Source organism: Leptonychotes weddellii, chromosome 13 (assembly GCF_054177405.1).
Source record: "Leptonychotes weddellii isolate Sample4059 chromosome 13, ASM5417740v2, whole genome shotgun sequence".
In the NCBI taxonomy this organism is placed as follows: Eukaryota; Metazoa; Chordata; class Mammalia; order Carnivora; family Phocidae; genus Leptonychotes; species Leptonychotes weddellii.
In genome coordinates this window covers 67,357,601-67,381,407 of record NC_138381.1, presented here as the reverse complement: position 1 = coordinate 67,381,407, position 23,807 = coordinate 67,357,601, and the positions used below count along the sequence as shown (strand labels likewise).

At 56.6% G+C, this 23,807-nt stretch overlaps 1 protein-coding gene across 7 annotated transcripts; it reads right to left on the bottom strand.

The window, feature by feature from the left end:
- Positions 1–88: 88 nt before the first annotated feature.
- MSI1 (musashi RNA binding protein 1) lies at positions 89–21,591 on the bottom strand. Of its 7 annotated transcripts, none has more exons than XM_081802050.1 (15): positions 21,485–21,591; positions 21,275–21,315; positions 20,625–20,706; positions 20,442–20,526; positions 17,506–17,547; positions 15,854–15,946; positions 12,203–12,251; positions 10,933–11,015; positions 10,367–10,484; positions 7,645–7,725; positions 6,312–6,368; positions 3,375–3,443; positions 2,434–2,621; positions 1,942–2,005; positions 89–389 (listed from the first exon to the last, which is right to left on the bottom strand). In XM_081802050.1, the coding sequence occupies exons 1-14, from the start codon at positions 21,541–21,543 to the stop codon at positions 1,964–1,966; spliced, it is 1,089 nt and encodes a 362-aa protein (XP_081658176.1). In that variant the 5' UTR covers positions 21,544–21,591; the 3' UTR covers positions 89–389; positions 1,942–1,963. The 7 variants fall into 7 exon arrangements, 5 of the variants coding, with proteins under 5 accessions (XP_081658176.1, XP_081658177.1, XP_081658178.1 ...); XM_081802051.1 differs by having other exon boundaries at positions 2,434–2,588; XM_081802052.1 differs by lacking the exon at positions 6,312–6,368.
- Positions 21,592–23,807: the final 2,216 nt, after the last annotated feature.

Below are 23,807 nucleotides of genomic sequence, written 5' to 3'. Positions count from 1 at the left end.
TAGCAGACCCCCTCCGCCCTCACTCTAGCTATGCACAAATACAAAAGCCTTCTGGGGGGGGGAGGGTCCTATGGGGGTGCGGCAGGGAGGGAGGGGTGCAGACCTGAGAGGGGAGAACCAGGGCGTGGGGGCCAACCGGCTAATCCAAAATAAATAAAAGCGGGAGGGGAGGGGCAGGTGGGGGAGGGGGGCCAAGGGCGGAAGAGAGGGAGGTTAGTAGGGGAGCCAGACGCTGTCCGGGGGCAGCAGGGCAGGGGCCGGGCCCGGGGAGTTGGGGGCAGGCAGTAGCGGTCCGAGTCGCTGCGGGGGAGGGGGCGGCGGCTGCGGCTGAGGTGTCCCCGCCCCCTCGCTGGCTCACTGTGGTCCTCAGTCAGCTGCAGGCTGGGGCGCTGGAACACAGCAGGAGGTTACAGGGAGGCCCTGCGGCCACCTGCCGCCGCCCCCGCCTCTCTGGGGCTCCCAGAGGCTCCCGGAACCCAGGTAGCCTCTCCTAGCAGAGCTCTGTTCACACACTTCGCAGGCTCTGTTCCCTGTTTGGAATGCTCTTTCCCTAGATTTTTTTTTTTTTTTTAAAGATTTTATTTATTTATTTGAGAGAGACAATGAGATAGAGAGAGCACATGAGAGGAGGGAGGGTCAGAGGGAGAAGCAGACTCCCCGCCGAGCAGGGAGCCCGACGCGGGACTCGATCCCGGGACTCCAGGATCATGACCTGAGCCGAAGGCAGTCGCTCAACCGACTGAGCCACCCAGGTGCCCTCTTTCCCTAGATTTTTGCATGACTGGATTTATTTAAAATGTGGCACCTTCTCAGAGGCACCTTCTCTGAACCTCTAATCTGAAGTAGCCCCTTCACACATAATTTGGAAGTTCCTCATTTGTCCACTTGATTTTTGTCTGTAGAATGAGAGAGGGGCCTTGTCTGTCTCCTACATCCCTCCTTCCTGAAACGGTGCTCAACTGACTAATAGTCGTTGGAATAAATGCAGGAAGGAAGGAAGGAACAAACGAAATGTCCCGGGTTCACACAGCACCCCGCGTGACCATGTGTACAGAGTTCCCTCTCTCTCTCACTCTCCAGACATGAGTATATGTTGACAGTATCCCGTTTTAATGGCTGTGTAACATGCCGCTGTACGCATACGCTCTGATTTACTTAACCACTTTCCTTTTGATGGGCATTTCAGTGTTTCGCAGTTTTTAATTTTTAAAAAAAAATTTTATTTAAGTAATCTCCACACCCAACACGGGGCTCAAACTCAAGACCCTGAGATCAAGAGTCACACCCTCTTCCGACTGAGCCAGCCGGGCGCCCTGGTTTTTGGCAGTTTTTTAAATAAATGCCTAGAAGTGGCCTCGTTGGGTCAAGGGCATGACTGTTTAAAACCTGGGCACACAGTGCCAGTCTGCCCTTTGGAAACCCCAAGACAAAGACAATTTACATGTTGCTTCCCCTACACCCTCATCAATGTGGGGCATTAGCAATCTTAAAAAAAAAAAAAAAATCTTTGACAGGTCGCGTGGACTGCCTTGTTGTGCTTTTCTTTTTTTTAAAGATTTTACCCATTTGACAGAGAGAGACACAGTGAGAGAGGGAACACAAGCAGGGGGAGCGGGAGAGGGAGAAGCAGGCTTCCCGCTGAGCAGGGAGCCGGATGCGGGGCTCGATCCCAGGACCCCAGGATCATGACCTGAGCCGAAGGCAGCCGCTTAACAACTGAGCCACCCAGGCGCCCCCTTGTTGTGCTTTCCATTTAGTTTTGATGTAGCAGGCTGAGCAGGTTTCAGGTTCACTGACCACTGCGGTTATGAAAGTTCTGTCTCCCCCCTGGACTGTGGGCTCCATGAAGGCAGGGACAAGGTCTGTGGCCCAGACGGGGCTTCCCGGTGCCAGCCCTCCCAGAGCCACCCCCACCCCCAAGGCCCCGGCCCACCTCCTCACCTCCTGCCACCTGATTCCTGCTTCAGTGGTACCCATTGGTGAAAGCTGTGGCAATCAAAGGGCCCTGGGGAGAAAAGAATTTGACTCCTAGATTCCTCGGGACGCAGAAAACGCCCAGGGGCTCCTTTCTTCGGAGGAACACCGAGGTGAGGCACAGACCCTTCTCTAGCCTTGCCCATATCGCCCCCACTGCAGATGCGCTAGAAGATTCTCTGGGGTAGGGCTTGAAATCTGCATATTGCCAGTACCCTGGTTAAAATGAGGACACTCCTGAGCTAGAATCTAGCCTCCATGTGGCCAGAGACGGTGAGTCTGCGTGGTATCCCCAGAGCCCACCTAATGCCTGGCACACGGAATGAATGATGAGCCCCACTGTTCCCCCTTGGTGACCATCTTTTTCCATCCACCCTCCCTCGGCCCCCTTCTGCCCCTGCTAACAGACAAAACCTCTCCCTCCTCCAACTTCTGAGTCTTCCAGGACTGGCCACTCACCCCAAGACTGTGGCCGAAGCCGGTGCTGGGGGCGGGGCTGGCAGCGCTGATGTAACTGCTGACCCCCGAGTCCTGGTTGGCTGCCCCATAGAGCTCGGCCATGGGGCCGGGGCTTGTGGTCCCCAGGAAGCCCCCTGTGCGGCTGGGAGTTGAACCTGGAGGGGGAGCCATCGTCCAGGGGTGAGAGCCTGGCAACCCAGAAAGAAGACGGTGATAGCCCCGGCGCCCACTGCTGCCCCACGACACCCCCCTTGAACCTGTTCCACCCACCGTGACCTTGAGCCTTCCCTTTCCCTCACCCCTACATCCCAGCGGGGCCTGTGGGTCCACCGGCTGGAGGTCTCCCCAAGTCCATCCACCGCCACCAGCTCGTCTGTCCACTTTGCTGCCTCCTCACTGACCTCCAGGCCTCCCCTCCTGAGCCCCTGCAAATTCTCTCCCCATCCGGCAGCCGAGTGCCTGTTCCAAAATCGACATCGCTCCACTGCTTCAATGTTCCGTGTCTCCCCAGGACCTGGTTCCTCCTGCCTCGTCCTCCCCACCCCCCAATCCTGTACTCCCCCCCACCCCCCATACTAGCTGGCCTCTGCTGGGGACACTTTTCTTTTTTGCCTTCAAATCGGAAGTTAAAGAGCGGGCCTCTGGGAAGCCTTCCTGAGAGGCTCCATCTGTGAGCGCCTCTGGTACCTGACTCCCCCCCGGCCCCCAGCAGAGCAGGTCCGTCCTTTCGTCACACCCGACGCCCCCCCCAGCCTGCAAAGCCCAGGAGGACACGGGGTCTCCTCCCTGGCTGGCCTCCCAGGTGCTCTGTTAATACCTGCGGAGCAGATGAGTAAGTAAGTCCCTCTGGGAAAGGGAGGCAGTGGCTACCTACGCTCCGCTCTAGACCTCCCTGCCCCCTAACACCCCTTCTCTGCTTCCTGCACCCCGGAAGGCCTCACCTGTCCCTCGAACCACAGCTGCTGCCGCCGCTGCCGCCGCCATTGGTCCGTAGGCAGTGAGGGGAATGGCTGGAAGGAAAGGTATGGGCCCTTCAGTGTGGTGGCCGAGGGGATGGAGGTGGACGACGGCGGCCCCCTCTGGGCAGAGTCTCTCCAGCCTTACCCCCCCCCCCCAGAGGGTCGGGGCAGCGCCAGCATGGAGGCAGAAAGCACTCCCTTGGGCCACCAGCTGTACCCGGACCCAGGGTACAGCGGGGCACCCCACCCTGAGCTGCTCTGAGCGATGCTCCCTACTTCAGAGAGTGCCCTTGGCTGGATGGGACCACCTAGCCCAGAGGTCCCCAGGAGGTTATGGCCCCACATCCCAACCCCAGGCGACGGCAGCCAGTGCCTGACTGAGGGGGGGTACAAGAAGCCGGGCCTGTTGCCTCAAGGTGGGACCGACCCTGAGGTACCAGGGCATGTCCCAGAGCTCCCTGTGGGATCAGGAGGAAGCCAGACTCCAATCCAGGCCATAATCCAGCTTCAATCCTTCTGCCTGTCCTGTTTTCTCTCACTGTCCTTCTCCTGAGGCCACACCCTCAGTAAATTGGGTGCACCCAATTCCCCGCCTCAGGGTTCCCCTGACTGCCACCCAACCGGAAATGACCATTCTCTCCCCAAACTCCCCTAGCCCCTTCTCTTTGGTCCCCTCTTCAGACAGAGATATTGGTATTCCCTTGTTTGCGGTCTACCTCCACAGTGCCCAGCACCCTGCCTTATACACAGTAGGTGTTTAATAAATGGCTGCTGAAGGAGTAAAAGGAACCTCTTCTTTTTTTTTTTCCCCCCAAAGATATCTCTACAACCAATGGGGGGCTTGAACTCACAACCCTGAGGTCAAGAGTTGCATGCTTTACAGACTGAGCCAGCCAGGTGCCCCTAAAAGGAACTGCTTCTTAAATAAGTGGTTGGCTTGAACCTGGAGCTCCCTTGGGCTGGTGTAGTGGGGTGAGCACCCCCTACTGCTCGGCTCTGCCACTGCAGAGCCAGGGTCAACCGAGTTGGCATTTGCCCTCAGGGATACAGTCTCCCATCAGGAGATGCACTCTCTGGGGGCTGTTTTGGTGACCTTGACCCTGAACTGGTACTGGACTTGGGGCTAGGGACTCCGTAAATGGCCCCAGAAAATTCTTGGCAAGGCCTTTGGTCTGGGGGATTCAAGTCTGGAGACAGCATGATTCCCACACTATGAAGGAGCCTTGCCTAAGAGCCATATAGTTGACTCCTCACCCCGACGGCCCCTCCCTTGGCCACCCCTGCTAAGGCGGCCCCCTGCCCCTGGCCCTAAGGCCTTAGAACATCTCCCTGTTTTATTTTCCTTGTGGAACTTCTCACCCTCTGCAATTATTCATTTGCGTGTCTACTTATTGACTGCTGTCTCTCTCCACTGAAATATCAGCTCCAGGAGACAGGGACATTGTCCATCTCATTCACTGCTGTATCCCCACCTGGACCAACATCTGGCATGGTAAATGTCTACTGAATGCCTGAAGGAAACACCCACATCTCCTGAAGGCAAGAGAAAAGTTCAGACCCCAGACCTCCAGGGAAAATCTCCTCCCCTGTACCAAGCTAGCTGCTGAGGGGACATGTCTTCTCTCAGTTCTTTTGAGGGCAGGGGGTGGGCTCTGAGGTCTGGTTCTTGGTCTGGTTCGGCCTTTCCACAAAGCAAAGTCAGCTAAGCCAACCTGAGTAAGTGCTTATCACAACTGTAAAGGATTACTCATTTATATAATAAGTATTTGTTTTCCTCTCTAGACTGCAGGTCCTGTGAGAGCAGGGCCTGGCCCTGTCTTGTCCCTGCGCTGCCCCCAGGGGCCTGGCAGAGTGCCCCACATAGTAGGTCCTCAACACAAAGTTCTTAAATGAGGAGAAAAGAACCCCCCTTCCAATACCCCCATGGCGGGTCAAACCCAACTCTGCTCAGGGAGGGGCCTCTACCACCCCCCACCTACAGGACTCTTTACTCCCTCCCCTTTCCTCACCCCCTGGTTTTCTTCCCCTTCCCCCATTTTGGGGGACCCCTGAGCACCCCTTGGAAGGAAGGTCTCATCGAAAGCAGCAACCATGCTCACGTCCTCCACACACGGCCAGGTTGGGGGGGAGAGTCTGGGGTGGGGTGGGGGGAGAAGCAGGTTGAACAGAGAAACCCCTTGCAGCCCACCTCATCTGCACATGCCCCTCCCCTCCCCTCGGACTTGGCGGGGCCCCAGGTCCGGAGCAGAGCTGACAGGCCCAAGCAAGGGCTGCAGCTGGAGAGATGGCTCCCGACAGGGCCAAGCGACTTCATCCGGCTTGCTCGGAAGCTGCAAGTGGGCAGCCTGAGGGCTGGATTTGGCCCTCAAATAGGTTTCATTTGGCCTGCAGTGGTTTAACAATTTGGAATTTGTTGCCAACATTTGAGAACGATTGAAAAATCCATTCAGAAGCAAAAGCCGGGTTTCTGGCTTCTCTCAGAAACAGACATCTCAAAATACTAGGTGTGCATCCCCTCCCGGCCAGGGTGGGCTGGCACAGAGTGGACGCGTGCGCACTCCAGTCTGTCGAAGACCCCGCCCGGCCCACTCTACTGAGTTTGAGACCCTGGCGTCTTGACTGCTGGATCCCAGAGTCTACTCGGTGCCTGGCACATGGGAGGCGCTAAATAAATATTTGCCAACTAGATGAATGAGTGATTTCTCCTCCATCTGCTGGGCTTGGCCCCATGCCCCACCCTTCAGGGCCATGTAGCTACACAGACTGGCCAGGGCCTGGGCAGAGTCTGTTGTGTCCCCACAGCCAGAGGGCTGTGGGACAGGAGAAAAGGGTCCCACTAGCTTTCCCCGGGGAAGACCCCTGGGTTCTTCTCTTTCTCCCCGTGCGGCCTGTGAGGTGTAGGAAATCCGAGCGACTGACCTGTAAGCTCGGGGAGGACTGGGGCGCTCGGGAGAGGGGTCCGCTCTACACGGAATTCTAAAATGAAACGTAAAACAGCTTAGGAAGGTACAGGGGAGGTCCCTGGGGCACGGCCCAGGGAGCACGGATGCACCCACAGGGACGCTGGGTAGGGGGACAGGCCATGCACAGGACCCAAGAGCTGGGATGGGGAGAGCACGGTGCCCAGCAGGCAAAGGTGGAGAAGACACAGGCAGAGGAGAGACAGGGAGAAGAAGAGCAGGGAGAGTTGCCACCTACACCCTGGGCTCGGGGTGATGCTGGAGTGATCGTTCTGGGGTTTCTTAAAAGATTTGAGATTGCACCAAAACACCTCCCAGAATCCTCCTCTTTTCCTGCTTGTTTGTTTGTTTGTTTGTGGGGAGGAGCTGGTGAGGCAGCATTGATGAAAAACAGTGACCCCAGAGCAGGTCACCAGACTCAGGCTGGGTTCCTAGCTCCACCACTTTATAGATGATGGGTCGTCTTAGCAAGTTGCTTTGCTCTCGGAGACCATTTCCTCACCTATAAAATGAGGATGGTCATCCTTCCCCCGTGAGTGTTGTCAGGATTAGACAACATAATGTCGAGAAAGGACTCCAAGCTGGACAGCCCAAGAGGCAAGGATGCAAGTGCTTAGGGACCCTCAAAAAAAAAAAAAAAAAAAAAAAGGCCAAAAAAGAAAAGGGAAAAAAAAAGCATGCAAAAATTTGATGTCTGATATTTCAAAGAAAACTACACTGAAGAGCCATCATGGCAAAATTCAGAACTTTGTTGGGCTTCCTGCCACTTATTCTAAGGTCTAGCATTATTTTTATTTTGCATTACAAATGAAGGTGGTGATCATCGGGGTTTTGGATTGCTTTTCAGCATTCAGGGCCGCGAAAGGTCTTGTGGGCCTTAAAAAGGTTCAGCGGAGCACGTGGTCATTGTAAGTGTGGCCATAAAGACACAGCTGGCAACGGCCCTCAGGGACGCTTCCGCCACAAGTCTGATGTCTTCTTGGGTGGAAGTGGCAACTCGGAATGGCGTGAGGAGGGGAGAAAGGCAGGAGGCAGGCAGAGATCGGCCTGGGAGAGAACCGTGCCATGCAGGACCACGCAGGGGTGGGAGGGGGTTATCCCCAGCTTCTGGGGAGGAGAGGAGGAGGGGATGGTGGGGAGAGGTGCTCCTTCCTCAGACATGCCCTTCCTTCCAAGCCTCCAGCAGGCAGACCACCCCCCCAGCCATGCACCCCCAGACACCGCCCTGAGGACTCAGACTGCCCAGGAACTGGGGACATGCTGGCAACAGAGGGACACCAAGCAGGACTTACCAGGGAATTGGTAGGTGTAGCCAGGGGCAAGGCCTGTATAACTCCGGCTGGCATAGGTTGTGGCCTGGAAACCGGGGTAACCTGATAGGGCAAGGGGGCTAGTGTTAGATGCCTCACCTAGTGCTCAGACCCTGCTCAATGGGGAAGGATCTGAGCCACTTGTCTCCCTCCCCACCTCACAGCACAGATAACAGCCACATTTACCAAACACCTTCTGCATGCCAAGCCCTGGGCTAAGCCCACTGCATACTTCATTCTCTCCTTCAGCCTCACAAGAATCCTAAGAAGCAGGTACTATTAGGAGCCCCATTTCACAGATGGGGAAAACTGAGGCTCGGAGAGGTGACATATTGGCTGAGAATAGTCCAAACCCTTACCAAGACCCTTCGTGCTCTGGCTCCTGCCTCATTCCTGTCCTCATCTACACTCTCCTGCAGTCACATTGGCCTCCCTGCTGTTTCTCAAAGCCACCAAGCTCCTTCCTACCTCAGGGCCTTTGCACAGGCTGTTTCCTCTGCCTGGAACACTCTCCCCCTGCCAGGTTTTCCCATGACTGTGTTCTTGTCGTTATACAAGTCTCAGCTCAAATGTCACCTCCTTGGAGAGGTCATTCTATAAGAGTCCTCCCTCCCATCAGTTACAATATTTATCAATTACCCCACAGCACCAATGATCATTATCTGAACTTATCCTAGGTTGGTTTTTTTTTTTTTTAATTTTATTTATTTAAGTAATCTCCACACCCAATGTAGGGCTCAAACTCACGACTCTGAGATCACGAGTCACACGCTCCTCTGACTGAGCAGCCAGGTGCCCCCCCCCAGGGTTTTTTTTAAAAGAGCTGATTATCCGTCTTCCCCATCTTTTATTTCTGTATCTCTGGGACAAGCTCCCGGTGCCTGCTACTTGTATGCATCTAATAAAATGCGCAGCTTTGCCGGAAAAATCATATAGTAATAACGAGACTGGAATTCGCATTCAGAGCTAACTGGTTCCAAGTCTCTTAACCACCAAATCCTGTATTGGTGTAATTTCCTTCTTTGTCATTTTTTTAAATGGGGTGAAACCAGCTAATGAATCACCTTGAAAAGAAAACGGGTCTCAGTGTTCCAGACTGAAGGAGGCTAGAGAGACGAGACAACTAAACGCAATACCTGATTCTAGCCCGGATCTTATTTGAGAGGGCAAAAACGTGCTATAAAGAACATTATTGGGTCAACTGATCAAATTGGAAAATAGATTAAAATATTGGAGCGACATAAATATATGAAGTGGATTATTATCACGTGGCTTCATGAGCAAAATACCCCTAATCTTAGGAAATACACGCTGAAGTATTTAAGGGTTAAGGGCCATAATGCATTTAACTTAAGTTCAAAGGATTCAGTGGAAAATCACCAAAGTATTGTGTGTGTGAGTATGTGTGTGTGCGTGTGAATACACATACAATATATGCACACATATGCACGCATACAGAGAGAGAGCAAGTGATAGCAAATGGGGTATAATATTAACGAGTGAGTCTGGTAAAAGGTATGTGGATATTCTTTGTACTATGTTATTTTTGCAACTCTTCCGAAATTTTGAAATTACTTCCAAATAGAAAGTTAAAAGACAACTTCAAGAGAAGACAGTGCCCTGTGTGGAGTCTGCTCTCCTCACCCACTCTATCTGTGATCTCAATCCCGACCTTCTAGCCCAGGCCATGCCACCCACCACCTCCTGCCTCTGAATTCCCAGAGCACCCCTCCCTCCGTACGTGGCAAAAAGACTCCTCTGTACTGTTCTCTTTCTGTGTGTACGCATCTTGTCTCTCCAGGGAGACTGCGAGCTTCCTGGGCGGCCCAGCTCAGATTGTGGGCCCCAAACACTGCTGACTCCTACTCACCTTCCAAGGCACATGGCGACCTGCACTTACTCCAGGGAGCCTCCTGGACCACCAGGTGGGTTTTGGGTGCCTCCTTGGGCCTCCCACAGCCTCCCATCACTATATGCTATCATCGCCTTTTGACTCCTGCCTCCCGCTTGATGGGAAAGCCCAGGAGGGCAGGTCCTGCCCCTCAGAAACTGCTCAATAGATATTATTTGGGTGAACAAGCAGCAGCTGCTTTCTTTTTGCTCTCCCCAAAGTCTTTGGGTCATTGTAAATGCTGTTCCTTCTGCCTGCAACACTTTACCCTTCCCTTCTCCCCTGACCTCCTGTAACTAGCACCTACTCACCCCACAGCCCTCAGCTTAAATGTAACTTCCTTTCTGGCTTCTCCAAACCTCGGTCCCAGTTCTCTATGCCCATGCTCTCTTGGCCCCCTATACTGCTCCATCCTAACCCTACTTACTTATATTCTTACTTGTTTTCCTTGCCAGATCACAAAGCTCCAAGGAAAGTCACTGTTCTATTTGCTGGCATAGTTCCTAGCATTTATAGTTGCTCAGTAACTACAAGATGGATGGATGGATGGATGAACAAATGGACAGATGGACAGAAGGATCAATGAAGGAGCAGCTGGGCCATTTTCCGGCTACCGCCAGAGGGCAGTACCCCACAACCCAATGGCCCCACCCTGGGTTGGCTTGGAGGCTTGAGATCCTTGGTCCCCACTCCTGCCCGGTGACTCACACAGGAGGGCAGGCCACAGAGGAGAGGCAACACGTACGCAGCCCCTGGGAGCCCTGGGAGCAGTTGCGGGTGGGAAGTAGCCACACGTGCAGGCCTAGCACATACCCAGCATGCCAATGCCCAGCATGAAGGCGTCCATCCCATAGGGCATGACTCGAGACCTCCCCCGGGCTGAGCCCGTCGGCGACATCACCTCTTTTGGCTGAGCTTTCTTACATTCCACCTGCAATGAGACCTGATGGTCAGTCCCTCCTCCGGACGTAGGGTCGTAGACCCTCTGGTTCCCTAGCCGGCCTCCTTCCTGTTAGGTTCATAGATACCATTTATGGCGTGCTCGCTGGGCGCTAGAGATCATGTAAACAGTTCTGCAGGCAGTTAGGGCTTACACCAAGCCCAGGAGGGGGCATAGTGCTGCCTCAGACGCGGGGAAGTCATCTCCCTAATGAACAGACTAGCAAGTGGTAGAGTGAGGATGTTAATCCAGGACTCTCTGACTCCACGAGCCATGCTTTTTAACCACCAGGAGACACTGGCTTCCTGTCCAGATCTTCAGGGGGTGGGAGAACTGACTCTGCCCCGTGGACTGTGATTCCCTTCTGCCTGCCTCCAGAACCTCCGAGCGCCCGTGTCTCTCTCTGTGCACCTCCACCCGTCCGGTCTCCCCCACTCACCATTTTGTTGTTGATTTCATGGAAGTGTATTTCACACACTTTCTCCACGATGTCCTCACTCTCGAACGTGACAAACCCGAACCCTAGAAGGCAAAGGCAGGGACAAAAACCAGGGTTTATGGTCAAAACCCAGCCCCGAGTGATACCACATCAGTACTCCTCTTTCACGGGCCAGTGCCCGAGAGTTAACGGAAGCCTCCGCCCACAGCCTAGGAACCTCTCAACTCCCCTCCTGCTGAGACAGGGTTTCTAGTCCCCACATTACAGATGCGAAAGCCAAGGCTCAGAGAAGTGAAGTGACTTGTCCAAGGTCACACAGCAAATTAGAAAGCGTTAGGGCCGTCATGAAGATACACTCAACATGCCTTTTCGCTTTCTCAGATGCTTTCCAAAGGAAGGAAGAACACACACAAACACTTACATACGTTTACACAAAAGTGTACACACCCAAACCTATGTTTGTACACAGTCACACATATACACAGATGTACACACACACACATATACCTAGGGACCCATACATCATACAGAAACTTGGCAGCGCTCACAAAGGCCCCCCTACACATGAAGAGTTACCATGACACACAAGACACATGCAAATATTCAGACACAGACACCCTCGCGTGCACAGATACAAATACACACACACATACATACATACGTGCACACCCCAGCACACATCCCAATCCCCAAACAGGCTAATACACCCTGAAGCAATTGGAGAAACAACCCCACCTCCTCCCGGGTGTGCCCCAGGGGTTGGAATGGGATTTCTCAGAAGGCAAGGCCCTTGGGAGAAAAACAACCAGGCAATGCACACTGTGGCCCAGATGCTCACAGGTTCAGGGGCAAGGGGGTTGGGGGCTGGGCTCAGCCAGTGGGTGGGGGTGGGAGCGGGAGCAGACTGTGGAGTCAGCCTGACCCTGGGGCGGCCTGGCCTAAGCTCTGGTTACCAGGGACAAGGTAAGCCCCAGCAGACACCAGCTCGGGCGGGGGCGTTGGGGGGGGTGGCGTGGGGGGGCATTGAGGGCTCAGTTTGGAAGGGGGGAGGTTGCTCCTCTGCTCCTCTCGGGTGTCTGCAATTGGGCAAGTTTCTAGCACAGGAAACGGCGGGACAAAAGCCTTCTGTAAGGCCAGGCCCGGGAGAGGATGCAGATCCTTGGGGATAGGATGTCAGGAGGCAAGATGAAAGGGCAGCTGTGACCTGCAGCCCCCTGGCTGACCACAGGCCCCCAGCCTGGCCTGGAAAGGGGGAGGGGGCCACACTCACCTCGGTGCCGGTTGGTGGTTTTGTCAAACATCAACATGGCATCGTCCACCTGAAACAGAGCCTGCCATGGTGGACCCACCAGAGACCAGGGGACCTGCCACAACACAGCAGCAGGGGCTCGCTCCCACGCCCACGCCCCTCTCGTGCAGGCTAGGCTTTCTCTTAAATCTGCTCCCTGTGCATCTGCATCTGCAACCCCACCTGGATGCCAAGGCACCTCCCATCCAACCACCAGATTCTCAATGGACCAGATTGCAAATATGAAGCACCAAATATGTGCCTGGCACTTTGCCCCATCATCCTCTCTACAGTCCCTGCAATGTAAGCGCCTCGTTTTGTAGATAAGGAAATGGGCTCAGAGAGGTGAAGTCACCAGGCCAAGGTCACACAGCAAATCCTAGACCAAGCCTGGGAGGAGGCGCGGAGTGGGTGCTAAAGAAGGCAACGTGGGAGCAAGATAGAAACGGGGAAATGAAAGCCTCTTCCCTTTCTGCAAAAGGCCAGGAGGACGGCAGCCACTCCAGCCAGACTTGACTCCCCTCTCCTGGTACAGATCTTTTCCTCTAATTGAGGTTTCCTTTTGCTAGAGGCTGTAATTAAAGCAAGTAGAGTTCAGTGCCTGGGCTGCTTGCCTCCCACTGACTGGGGGAGGGGCAGGGGGCTGAGGAAGGGGGGTGGGCTACATGATCCACCCCCCTCCCTTGCATCCCGGTCTCCTCTTCTTGCTACTCCCTCAAGGCATCCCCTTGGATACATGGACAGCCAAAGGCCTTAGCTTCCCTCCTGCAGTCCCATTTCCCTCCCTTTACCTACAGCGCATGCTTCCTCCTTGTCCTCTTAATTCTTCAGCCAATGTCAGCCACCTCATGGGGTTAAGCTAAGGTCTGATTTGTCCTGGGTGGAAATCAAGGGCTGCTTCTGATACCTTCCCCCCACAACACACACATCCCACTTCAGCCGCTGACCCTCCCCCAAATGGTCAGACACCCAAGGGATGAAGGAAAACTTCCTGAGGCCATGGGGTACAGCCTCTCCTCCACTCTCCTTGGCTCTCTTTCCAGCCTGTCATCTACCTCATTAAAGTGGCAAAGGCAGCCCCTGAACAGGGTGGCCCCCCAGCTCTCCTTAGGTGCCAAGCAGCACCAGGCCTCTGACGCCCCCCTGGGAGAACCAGGACCCCACTAAGTCAGGAGGCAGCTGGGTCGCTGGAGGATCTTAGAGGGAAATGACACCTCCCTCCCCAAGGAGCTTCCTGCTCCAGGGGCCGGCAGGAGAGTGCCTCTGACACTCCCATCCTTATGGACCCACTCTGCGTCCCAATCCCAAATCAGCTAGACCGTCCAGACTGGGCAGACGCTTTAGGCTCCACACATCTTCCCCACCCCCTTGCCTAAACAATGGAAAAGAGAAATCTAGAAAGGAGAGTTGTGATAAAAATACAGGCTTTAAGTAGGACAGACTGGAAATGGAATCCAAGATCCCTGCCTTTGCTGGTTGGGTAATCCTGGACTAGGTTTCCTCATCTGTAAAATGGGCGTAACAGTGTTTATCAATTGTATAGATGAGTTAAATGACATGGCACCTGTAACACGAAATCACGTTACCTGGGACACAGCAAGTGCTTAATAAATAACAGCTATTTTGACCTTTATTATGGAGGGGCTCACCCACAGTCACGTGAGGGAGAAGCAAAGCAAGACAGCGAGCAACCCAACACCCCTTGCCTTTGACGGTTCCATTAGGACAGCACCCAGGCCAGCTATGGTGATGGCCATCCTATCGAGCACCCTGACTTGTACTCAGTAATTATTTTTTGAATTAATGAATGAATAAAAGCCACACCCTCTTCCTTAATCCTATAGCTCTGAGTTCCTGCCTGACCCACAAAGTGATTCAGCCCAAATCCACAGCCGTTCTGGCCTTCCTTCACCCAACCCTCCAGCTCCCACCATTCCTGGCCCCCCAGACCCTTCAACCGGGCCTCGGCTGGACAGACCCCTAGCGAGGCAGTGGGGTTGAGGCCAGGGCAAGGAGCAAGGGAAGTGGCTGGGGGTCCAGGGGACCCCCACTGGTGTCCCCTCCTGGGGCCAGCTGAGGGGAGGGAGGCTCCCAGCCCAGTGTCCTTAATAGGCTTTGGTCTCCATGGGAACCCGGGGGCAGGGGGGCTCCGGCAGGGGGAGGGGAGGCGGCCGAGGCCTGCTGACCAGTGGGAGCCGCCAAGTTCGGCGGCCGCTAAGCCTGAGTGGCAGCCATGGCGGCTGACCATTGTTCCCCCCTCGGCGGCGGCCCCTCGATCCGGGCGGGGGGCCCCCCGCCGCGGGGCCCTTGGCATTCCCGGCTGTCCCCCTCGCTCCCTGGCAGCCTATTCTCCGGCTCCCCCTGGCCTCCCCGGGCCGGTTTCACATGCCAACGCCGATTTAGGCCCGAACAAAAGACGCGGCCGCTGACGGCTTCTCCTGGGGCCCGGTTGCCATGGCAACGCCGGCCCCGGGGGCAGGCGGCCTCCAATCACAGCTGCTGGATCAGATTAGTGCGAGCTCTAATGCTCGGCGCTCAGACACAAAGACACCCCGCCGGAGCCGAGCGGGCCTGCTGCTTCCCAGGAGCGCCCTTCCCTCTGGGGCCCAGGCCGCCGACCTGCCCTCCGTCCTGTACCCGGGTCCCCACGGAGGCGCCTGAGCCCAGGCCTTTGGCCCCCACGCCGCCAGCAGCCGCTGGCCAGGGGACCTCCCACCCTCTCCTCTTCTCCCCTAGAGACAGGGCCCTGGAAGCCCAGCCGGTCCCCAGCTCACATCCCATTCCCAAGGCCGCTGCCCTTTACCTAGCAGGCAACTGAAAATGCCTTGCTGGGCAGGTAGAGACCCAGCCTGTAGTCTGTCTCACGTCATCGAAGACCAGGGACCCCAGCCCTAAGCACAGCAGCCCTCCTTCACCCCCAGTCTTAAAACTTGGCCCCCTCTTTGCCATAGCCCCACGGGACCTTGATGCTCCCATCACTCACCTTTCTGGGGACAACCTATTGTCTGATGATGCCACATCTCCTTCATAAACTAAATGGTCCAGAAATTTAAGCTCAATGCACCTCAGAGCGGAGAGCCAATCTGCTGGGCCTGATCAGGAATTTAGGGTGCTCTCCTCAGTGCTCCCCCTCAAATAGCTAGGGGATCAGCACCTCCCCCCCAGCTCCCACCTGTGCAAGCTGGGCGCTGAGTGCAATTGGGAATCATATTTATTGCCTCCTTATCATCCTCACCAGGAAGGAGTGGGGGAAGGTGCAACCGCCCGTGGCCTGGACAGGTGCAAACTCCCAGGAGGCCAAGGGGTGACTGGATTGAACTGGCTAGGGGAGAGCAGCCTCCCTCGGGAGAATGAAGATAAGCAAGAGAAAAACACAGGGGGAGGGCAACAACAGGGACAGCTACTGTGTGGCTTCTCTCCCTGGGGATGTGTCCAGAGGCTGAGGCCCACAGATAGGAAAGGAGCCTGAACCGTGAGGAGCCTGGCCTCACCCACGAAAGGACCCAGTCCCCTTTTCACCTTTTTTGCAGGAATTGGAATGACCTGGCTGGCCTCTGCTTGTACTGACCAATGCTACAGGGCTTCCACAGCCCCTGAAAGCACCCCCAGCAAGCACCCCCAGTTTTGACCCACCTTCCCAAACTGCTCAAAATACTGCTTCACGTCCTCCACCGTGGTGTTCACTGATAGCCCCCCCACAAAGATCTTCTTCGTTCGAGTCACCATCTGTTAAGGGGAGGGAATGAGAAAGTGGGCATCTGAGTCCTGTGGCCTCCTGCCACCAGCAGGGGCTCGAGCCCTCCTGCCAGGGCACCAGCTGACAAGCTCTCTGTGGCCCTAGCTACTCGGAAGCCCCCCCAGCTCCCCCTTGGACCCCCACCTCTAGGCCTGTCATGGGCAGCTGTGCACCCCACACACTGGCTGGCCTGAGTGTGCCTCCCTCCCGCCTGCATCCCTGGGGTCTGTGTAGGGGAAAATGCCTTCCAGAAGGACCAACACAGGGAAGGGGGCGGGTTAGTGACCCAGACCTACAGTGTAACTCAGAGACCCCACCAGCACCCGTGGGAGAGACCAAGGCCCATCACAGGGTTCCCCTGAACTCAACGCCGACATTTTCCTCATCAACCTCCTCCCAACCCAACCTCTGGCAGCCCTGTGGCCCCAGCCCTGTTTTAGGAAGAACACATGGTCCTAATTACCCCAGGAGCGCATGGCTAATCCACAGCAATTCCCAGCCCCATCCTAACACTAAAGCACCTTCTGTCACCAAACTGCTTAATGGAATTAACCCAATTCCGACCATGTGCTCCCTGGTGCGGCTTCCTTCGAATACCTGCTCCATAATTGCTTTCAGGCCCTCTGCTGGATCCTTCTAGAGATGTCCCCTTCCTGTCTCCTAAAACGTGTCCCTCTCCCTTCGCTGTGGCAGGAGCTGAGCACCATGATGGAAGCCACTGGCTCAAAACCTTAAAGCATCCTGGTTCCTACCAAACCCCTTGCAAAGGGGGAAACAGATCTCCCGAAGGGGGACCTAGTCCTAAGACACAAGTCAGCAGACTCAGGGGTCCTCAGCTCCCTGTACTGTAATCAGCCTTCCTTCCTGTCCCCTATATTTCACCATTTAAAAATTAAGATCTGGCTATTTGCCTTGGGGCCTGGAATAAAATCTCAGGCCCCTACACTGCACCAATAGTCTTGAATGCTATGTAGCTCAACTGCTCAGAATGCACACACACCCAGAAAAACTTGCCACAGCACTGGCGAAAGAGAGCACTGGGAGGGTAGCCACTCACCCAAGCTGAAAGACAAGAGGTGACCTACTCCATGCTCCCTTGCCCCTCTGCAAGCTGAACACAGTGAACCCCAGGGGTAGGAAGGTGATTGGGGGGTCAGAGATAGCTCCCTGGCCTGACACTAGCTCAGCCTCAGGGGCTGTCTGTCCTGGGTTTGACCTCCACAGGGGCATTGGGTTTAGCCACTGTGATCTATGAGGTCAGAATTCGACTTAGGGTCCAAAGTGTACTGGCTTCAAATACAGGACAATGAATCCCCTGAGGGGTTCCTCCTTCTCCCAATACATGCAGCCCCCTCCCAGTCCATCCCAGAGCACAGATGGAAAGATGCAGGATGTCTTCAACCCACAGAGCAAGGACATTAAGAATCCTCCCTCTTCCCATCCCAGTCTATTCCAGAAACACTCCAAACAGAGGTTCCAGAAGCATCTCCCATAGAAGGGAATCACTGCCTGAAGTAGCACAGCTCCTCCCAGACACAGACATACCCACCTTAGGCTGTGCTCGCCGAGGAAAGGCCACCTTGGGATCAATCTGAAAGAGAACGAAGAGGTAAAGGGGCCTTGGTTATCGCATTCAGATGGGTGACCACACAGCCTTCAGCCCTGAGGACTTCTCTCATCCCAGGACACAGAGGTGACACAGAGGGGACAGAAATCACCACAGCCTCTGGCAGAAAAGTATAGTGGTTAAGCATTTAGGCCCTAGTGCCAGGCTGCTGGGTTCAAATCCCACTTACACTGTTTCCCAGCTGTGAGACCCTGGGCAAGTTACTTAACCTCTCTGAGCCTCAGGGCCAAGCTCTCCTGCAAAATGGGCAAAAAGTAACACCCATCTCAAAGGGGTCCTCCACAGACTATTTGAGATAATGCTTACAAAGCACTTGGCAAGGGGTCTGGCTCACAGCCGGAACCCCAACAAAGTAAGCAAAGTCTTAATTCTTCAAGCACAGGGTACTCGAGGGTCCTCCTCACCTAACTGACTTCACACAGATGCCTGTCTACGGGAGGCATGCAATCCAGACTTTGGAAGCCTTGTGGATGGAAATACTCTTTGCTTCAAGGTAAGAGTTCATAAATCACCAGGAATGGACTCAGTTCTGTTCCCCCAATGCTATCGACATCTAACAGCCCTCTTTGAGGCTGCAAGCAAACAGCTCCCTGATAATGCAGCCAGGTTTGGAGTGAATCAGAGTGCAGCCTTTGGTAATGTGCAAGGGCATGGGACTTGGACTCCATCAGAAACTCTGGGCTCCAGGCCAAGCCTCTGATTTTGGTAACTTGCCCACCCCTCTGAGCCTCAGTTCCCTCATCTGCAAAGTGGGGATAATCACACGCACTTTCCCAGGGGCAGCCATGGGGAATCAAATGAGATAACACGGGTGAAAGCAGCCCTTTGTGAACTGCCCTTCATTGCGCAAACAAAGGTGCTATTGCCAGCAGGCCACCTTTGCCCTTGGCCGTGAACAACCAAAGGAGAAAAGCAAGATGCACCTGGGTGCTCCTGGGTACTGATAAACAGAAAAAGCCAGGGCGCGAGACATTGTGATCAATGCAGGACCTATGAGGCCTGGTCATTCCAGAGTTTCTTGCCATCCACATGGGTGGATACCACTCAGAAGTTCACCAGCCAATCGCAGGGAAGATCTATCTTTTCCCAAAGTTCCTTCCGTTCAAAACTCAGCCTCGTTCTAGGCAACCGGCGCTGGCTCCTCTCTGCCTAAATGGCATGAACCAGGGACCAGCCTCCTCTGGGCTCCCCCACTGGATCTGCCCACAGAGAAGGAACCTCTAAAATCCATGCTGGGGCAATGTCTCCTCTCTCCCAAAGTCCCCCTGGGCTTCAGGGGAAATCACCACTGCCCATTTCCCCTGTCTGAGGGTGTGATTTCGTACCTCTATGGACATTTTCATCCTTCTCTTTCTCCTGGAAGCAGCCTCCCCAGCCACCAGAGCACCTCAGACAGTCCCCCTGCGCAGACCCTGATGGGGAGATGGTACCCAAGCCACGTCCCACAGACCCACGCACACCCGATCCCTGACACACCCCACCTCCACTCTGACTCACAGCCGGTAACATAAATAAAACCCAACAAGTAAATAAAAGGTGAAAGTCAAAACCCAAAATAGACTCCCCACAATAAACCTCCCTCCCAGCCCCCTCCCCCAGGCCAGCGAATGCCAAACACAAAGCCCTTGCCTTTTTGAGTCCCAAACCTCAGAAGGATGCCCATCACACCCTCCTTCCCCTCTTCTCTCTTCTCCTTATCAATCTTCCATGACCCCCCCACCCCACCCAGCCCCAGTCCCTAAATCTCAGCTTCCTGAGCTCTGCTGAAGCCATCAGTGCATTCTGAGGACAGGGGATGGTAGGAGAACTGGCAGCTTGATGGCAGATAATCACCAAAAACAATAGGGCACTGTCTTTCCATTCCCGGCTTGGGTCACTCAGTCTGCGCCAAGAAGATCCTTTCAGAGCCGGCAAAGTTGAGGCCTGGCCTCATTTGCTCATTACTGCGAGCAGGAGTGGGAGCCACTGGGCAGAGATAACAGGAGCTGGGGACAGGCGGTAATTTAGCAAATTCTTGGGCACAACCAGTTATTGTTGCAGGTAAACAGGAGCTGGTGACTGACCCAAGCAGGGAGGCCCGGGGCTGGAGGAGAGTGGGGGAGTGTGGAGAGAGAGATCACACTGTCCCGGCCCCCTGGCCTCCGGTCACCCCATCACAGAGTAACCCCTCCTCTGACTTTCTCCTTTTCCCTCTCCCCTAGAGCAGGGGCCTGGGCCAGCGCCCCCTGGAGGGCCCAAGCCACTGGGGAGCAGTGGGACAGCAGTAAAATGTTTTAGGAGTTTGAATGCCAGAAAAGCAGCCTCCCCTTGGATCCAGCCCTCAGAAGGGTTGTTTCCAGGCACGCTAGTTCCCTTCTCATAAATCCCTTCACGGGCAAAGCAGGTTCATGTCTTCCACACAAAGCGGGGAGCTCATAGACCAAAGGGGGGGGGAGAGGGAGGGGAATTCAGTGATGCTTTGCCATTGGTTTGGAATGGTGGTGGTGGGGAGCCAAATTCTAGAGTCCAGAGAAGCCACGGGATGGGTCGCTGCAGCCCTGACTCACCCAGTTCGGGCTAGGGGAGGGCCCTGGCCCCACCCCAAGCTGCTCCGGGGAGGCATCAAGATTAGTAGGTATAGGGAGGGGCTGGGGGGGGGGTGTAGCATCTCACCGCAGGCCTGGGATTTTTATCCTCCCTTTGCCCCCGGCCCCCCGACTCTGGTGACAAAGTTTCGGAGCTTGGCAGCCCTTCTACTCAGAAAACTCCTTCTTTCCTTAAGGACCCGGTTCAACTGTCCTCTGGGGGGAGAGTCCTGACCCTCTCCTCTGGCGGCCTCCCTCTCCCAAAGGACCCCCGACGCCCTGAGGGCCACTCACTGTTTTGGAGTCGAGCTCGTGCCGCGACTGCGCCAGCACTTTATCCACCCCCGCCTGGTCCATGAAAGTGACGAAGCCGAAACCCCTGCGCGCGGTAGTGAGGGAGAGGCAGATGGTTACAAGGCAGTGAGCGGCGGTGGAGGGGGGCGAGCCGGGAGCAGGAGGCGGGGGTGAGGGGCTCACCTGGATCTCTTGGTCAGAGGGTCCCGCATCACCAGACACTCCTTCACCTCCCCGAACTGGCCGAAGTATTCGCGCAGCCCTTCTGTAACCACACACCCGCCTTCGGACCAGCTCGGGCCCCGCGCCCTTCCCCCCCCCTCCCCCGTCCTTTGCCCCCGGTGACCCCGCCGCGGCCCGGCCGCCCCCGCGCCAAGCAGCCTGCGCGCTCTCCACTGCCCCCCCTCCATAGTCCTCACCCAGCTCCCGTGGAGCCTTCTGGCGCCCACGGGGGCTCCAGGAAGCCGAGGGCCGAGCTGGGCTGGAGGGGGGACGGCTCCGGCCGGGTTCCCGCCGCTCCCGGAGCCGCCTCACAAAAGTTTGAGCCGCAGGTGCGAGCGGAGTTGGCGCTGCCGCCGGCGGGTCCCGGGGGCCCAGCCCACCCCCCGATGCCCCCTGAACCCCTCATCTCCTCCCCTCCACCCGCTGGGCCATGCGCGCTCGCCGATCGCCCTGCGCTCTCGGGGTCCCCGGGCGGGGCGCGAAAGAGGGCGCGGGGGCGCCCGGGGTCAGCAGGGCGCAGGGCCGGGCTGGGGTGTCCGGTTCCGGGGAGCCGGGGGGGGGGTGTCCAGGGTGCCCTGCCTTGGCCGGCGGGCGCTCCCGGGCTCGCTCACCCTGCGTAGTCTGCCAACTGAGTCCCCCGATGAACATCTTGCTGCGGGAGGAGGAGAGACACAAAGGGCCCGCGTGAGCGCCGGGCGCCAGGGCGCAGGGGGCGAGGGCCCGGGCCCCGGGGAGGCCCGGCCCGACCCGGATCGGCCATGTTGGCGGGGCCGGGGCGGGCGCGGGCCGGGCAGGCCGGGCCGGGCCGGGCCGGGCCGTACCAGGGGTCGTGCGGCGAGTCCGGGGAGGCGAGGCCGGGCTGGGGCGCGTCAGTCTCCATCGGGAGCCGCGGGCGGCGCGGGCAGCGGAGCGGCGGCGGCGGCGGCGGCGGCAGCGCTCGGCGCGGGGCAGATGAGGAGCGCGGCGAAGGGGGCCGGACGGACAGGCCATGCTGCCCCCTCCCCCGACCCCGCTCGGGCGGGCGGGCGGGGACGGCCGAGGGGAGGGCCCGCCGGGGGCCGACCTGCCGGCTCCTCCCCCCGCCGCCCTGCGCGCATAAAGCCCCGCGCTCGCCCGCGCGCCCGGGCGCCCGCGGAGGCGGCGGCGTCCGGACCCCGCTCCCACCGGGCTCCCGGGTCCCCGAGGGCGAGAGAGACCCCGAATCCGGAGGCGGGCCGGGACCAGGGCGCGGCCGCACCCCCCACCCACCCCAGCGCGGGGCCGGGCCGTGGGAACGCCCTCCCGGATTGAAGCGCTTCCCGGTGCCTTCAAGGTAGCTCGGTTCCGGATCGGGGACCCCCTAGTCCTCCCTCTCAGGTCCCCGCTATCCAGAATTTAAGAGCTCCCCAATCTCCCTGGGTCGGGAGGGAGATAGCCCCAGTGCCCCCCTCTTCCATGCCCCCTGCGTTCCAACTGGTGGAGGAGCCCTCCATTCCCCCCAGTGGGAATGAGAAGCTGCCCCCAATTTCCTCAGAGCCTGATTCAGGGCTCCCCCTCAGCAGCCCTGAGTCCACTCCCAGTGTCCCATATCCTCTATGTCCAATTTGGGGAACCCTTTCAATGCCTCGCGTCTCGAATGGGGAGACTCCATCAGCACCCCAGTAGAAACCGTGCCAGTTTCCTGAATCCCTTCCCAGCCCCTGCTGTCCCCTTCAACTCCCCCAAATCCCTTCTGTATGGTCTATTGAGGAATCCCCCTATTCCAAGCCCGGGTTCCCAGTTTGCGGCCACCCGCAGCCCCCAGTGTGAGGAGTCTTCACTGTTTCTCTCACTCCTGGCTCACTTGTCAGCCCTACTCAGACTTCTGGTTGGATTCGGGAAAGCCGGTTCCGGACGCTCACCGGCCCTCCCGACCGAGGCTGGGGGAGAGGTCAGTGCCGCTTAGAACCTCCCCGTTTCCAGGTTAGGAGGCCGCCGGCTCAGCTGTGCACCTTCCCCTCCGATTGACCCCCTCCTTTTGCAGAGTTCTAAGCCCAACCCCATCGGATTGGAAGACCCTCAGCTGCCTACCCACTGCATTTGGAGTTACTTCTCTCAATCCGCCTCAGTTTGAGATTTACTCCCCATGAAGGCAAACGCCTTCCCTTCCTCCTCCCTTCGCCTTCATCTCCTGGGTCTCCGAGAGCCCCTCCCGGACTTTCACCCTAGGCTCCTAGGAGTCACCTCGCCCTCCCCCAAATCTTCCTCCCTCCAGCCCGGGAACCCTAACATCCATTCTGATCACCTCCGGAGCTGGAGGCCACCCTCCCTATCCCCAGCTCCCTATATCCATCTCCTCTCCTCAATTCCCTGGCTGAGACCAGCCAAGAAAGGGTCAAAGCTGGAGGCCAAGACAGCCACTCCCCCCACACCCTCATCCCTGCTGGGTATCTCAGTGCCACACAAGCCCCTCCCTCCCAACTCACCTCCCACTCCTTCCCCCTTCTCAACCTTAAATCCACCCTGTAGAACCCAGTGACAACCCTTGATGACAAACCCTTTGCTGCTCACCTTGACATCCATCCTTCAGTCATCCACCTTTTATTAATGTGTACAGCAGCTCTGGGGGGTGTATTCCTGACCTCTGGAAGGGTGCCCATCCCCCTCATCTCAGTATACCTTCCCTCCCCCTACCCCAACCACCACACATGTAAGAACGTGAGAGACTCGAGTTAATGGTTTCCTTGGGGACCTTCTGGGAACACTCAGCAGGTATATCCTGCCACCCTGTGTGCATAACACTAGAAACAAACTTGCTTTTTCCTGTTTTTATTGTCCTACTTACCCCACAGTTTCTCAGCATCCCCTGGACTGGGGGGGAGGGGGGCACCTCACCCAGGGTATTTTTCACCACCTCAGTAAAACTGGAACATCAGGTGTGTCCTGGGAGTGACACAGATGAGGGTCAGCAGGTAGGGAATCCCGTGTTAGGGAACGGGTATTGGTAGATCTAAACTTCAGGTTCCTTGTGTGTAAAATGGGGCCAGTGGGGAGGTACAGGGAGGGGGTGGGGGGCAAGTGAGCATTGATCTGTGTGCTGATGTTGTTGGACAGGTGGCTTGGAGGTAGGAAATGGGTAAGGGTCATTTACGTAGAGCCAGCCAAGCCTGCCTATATAGTTCATTG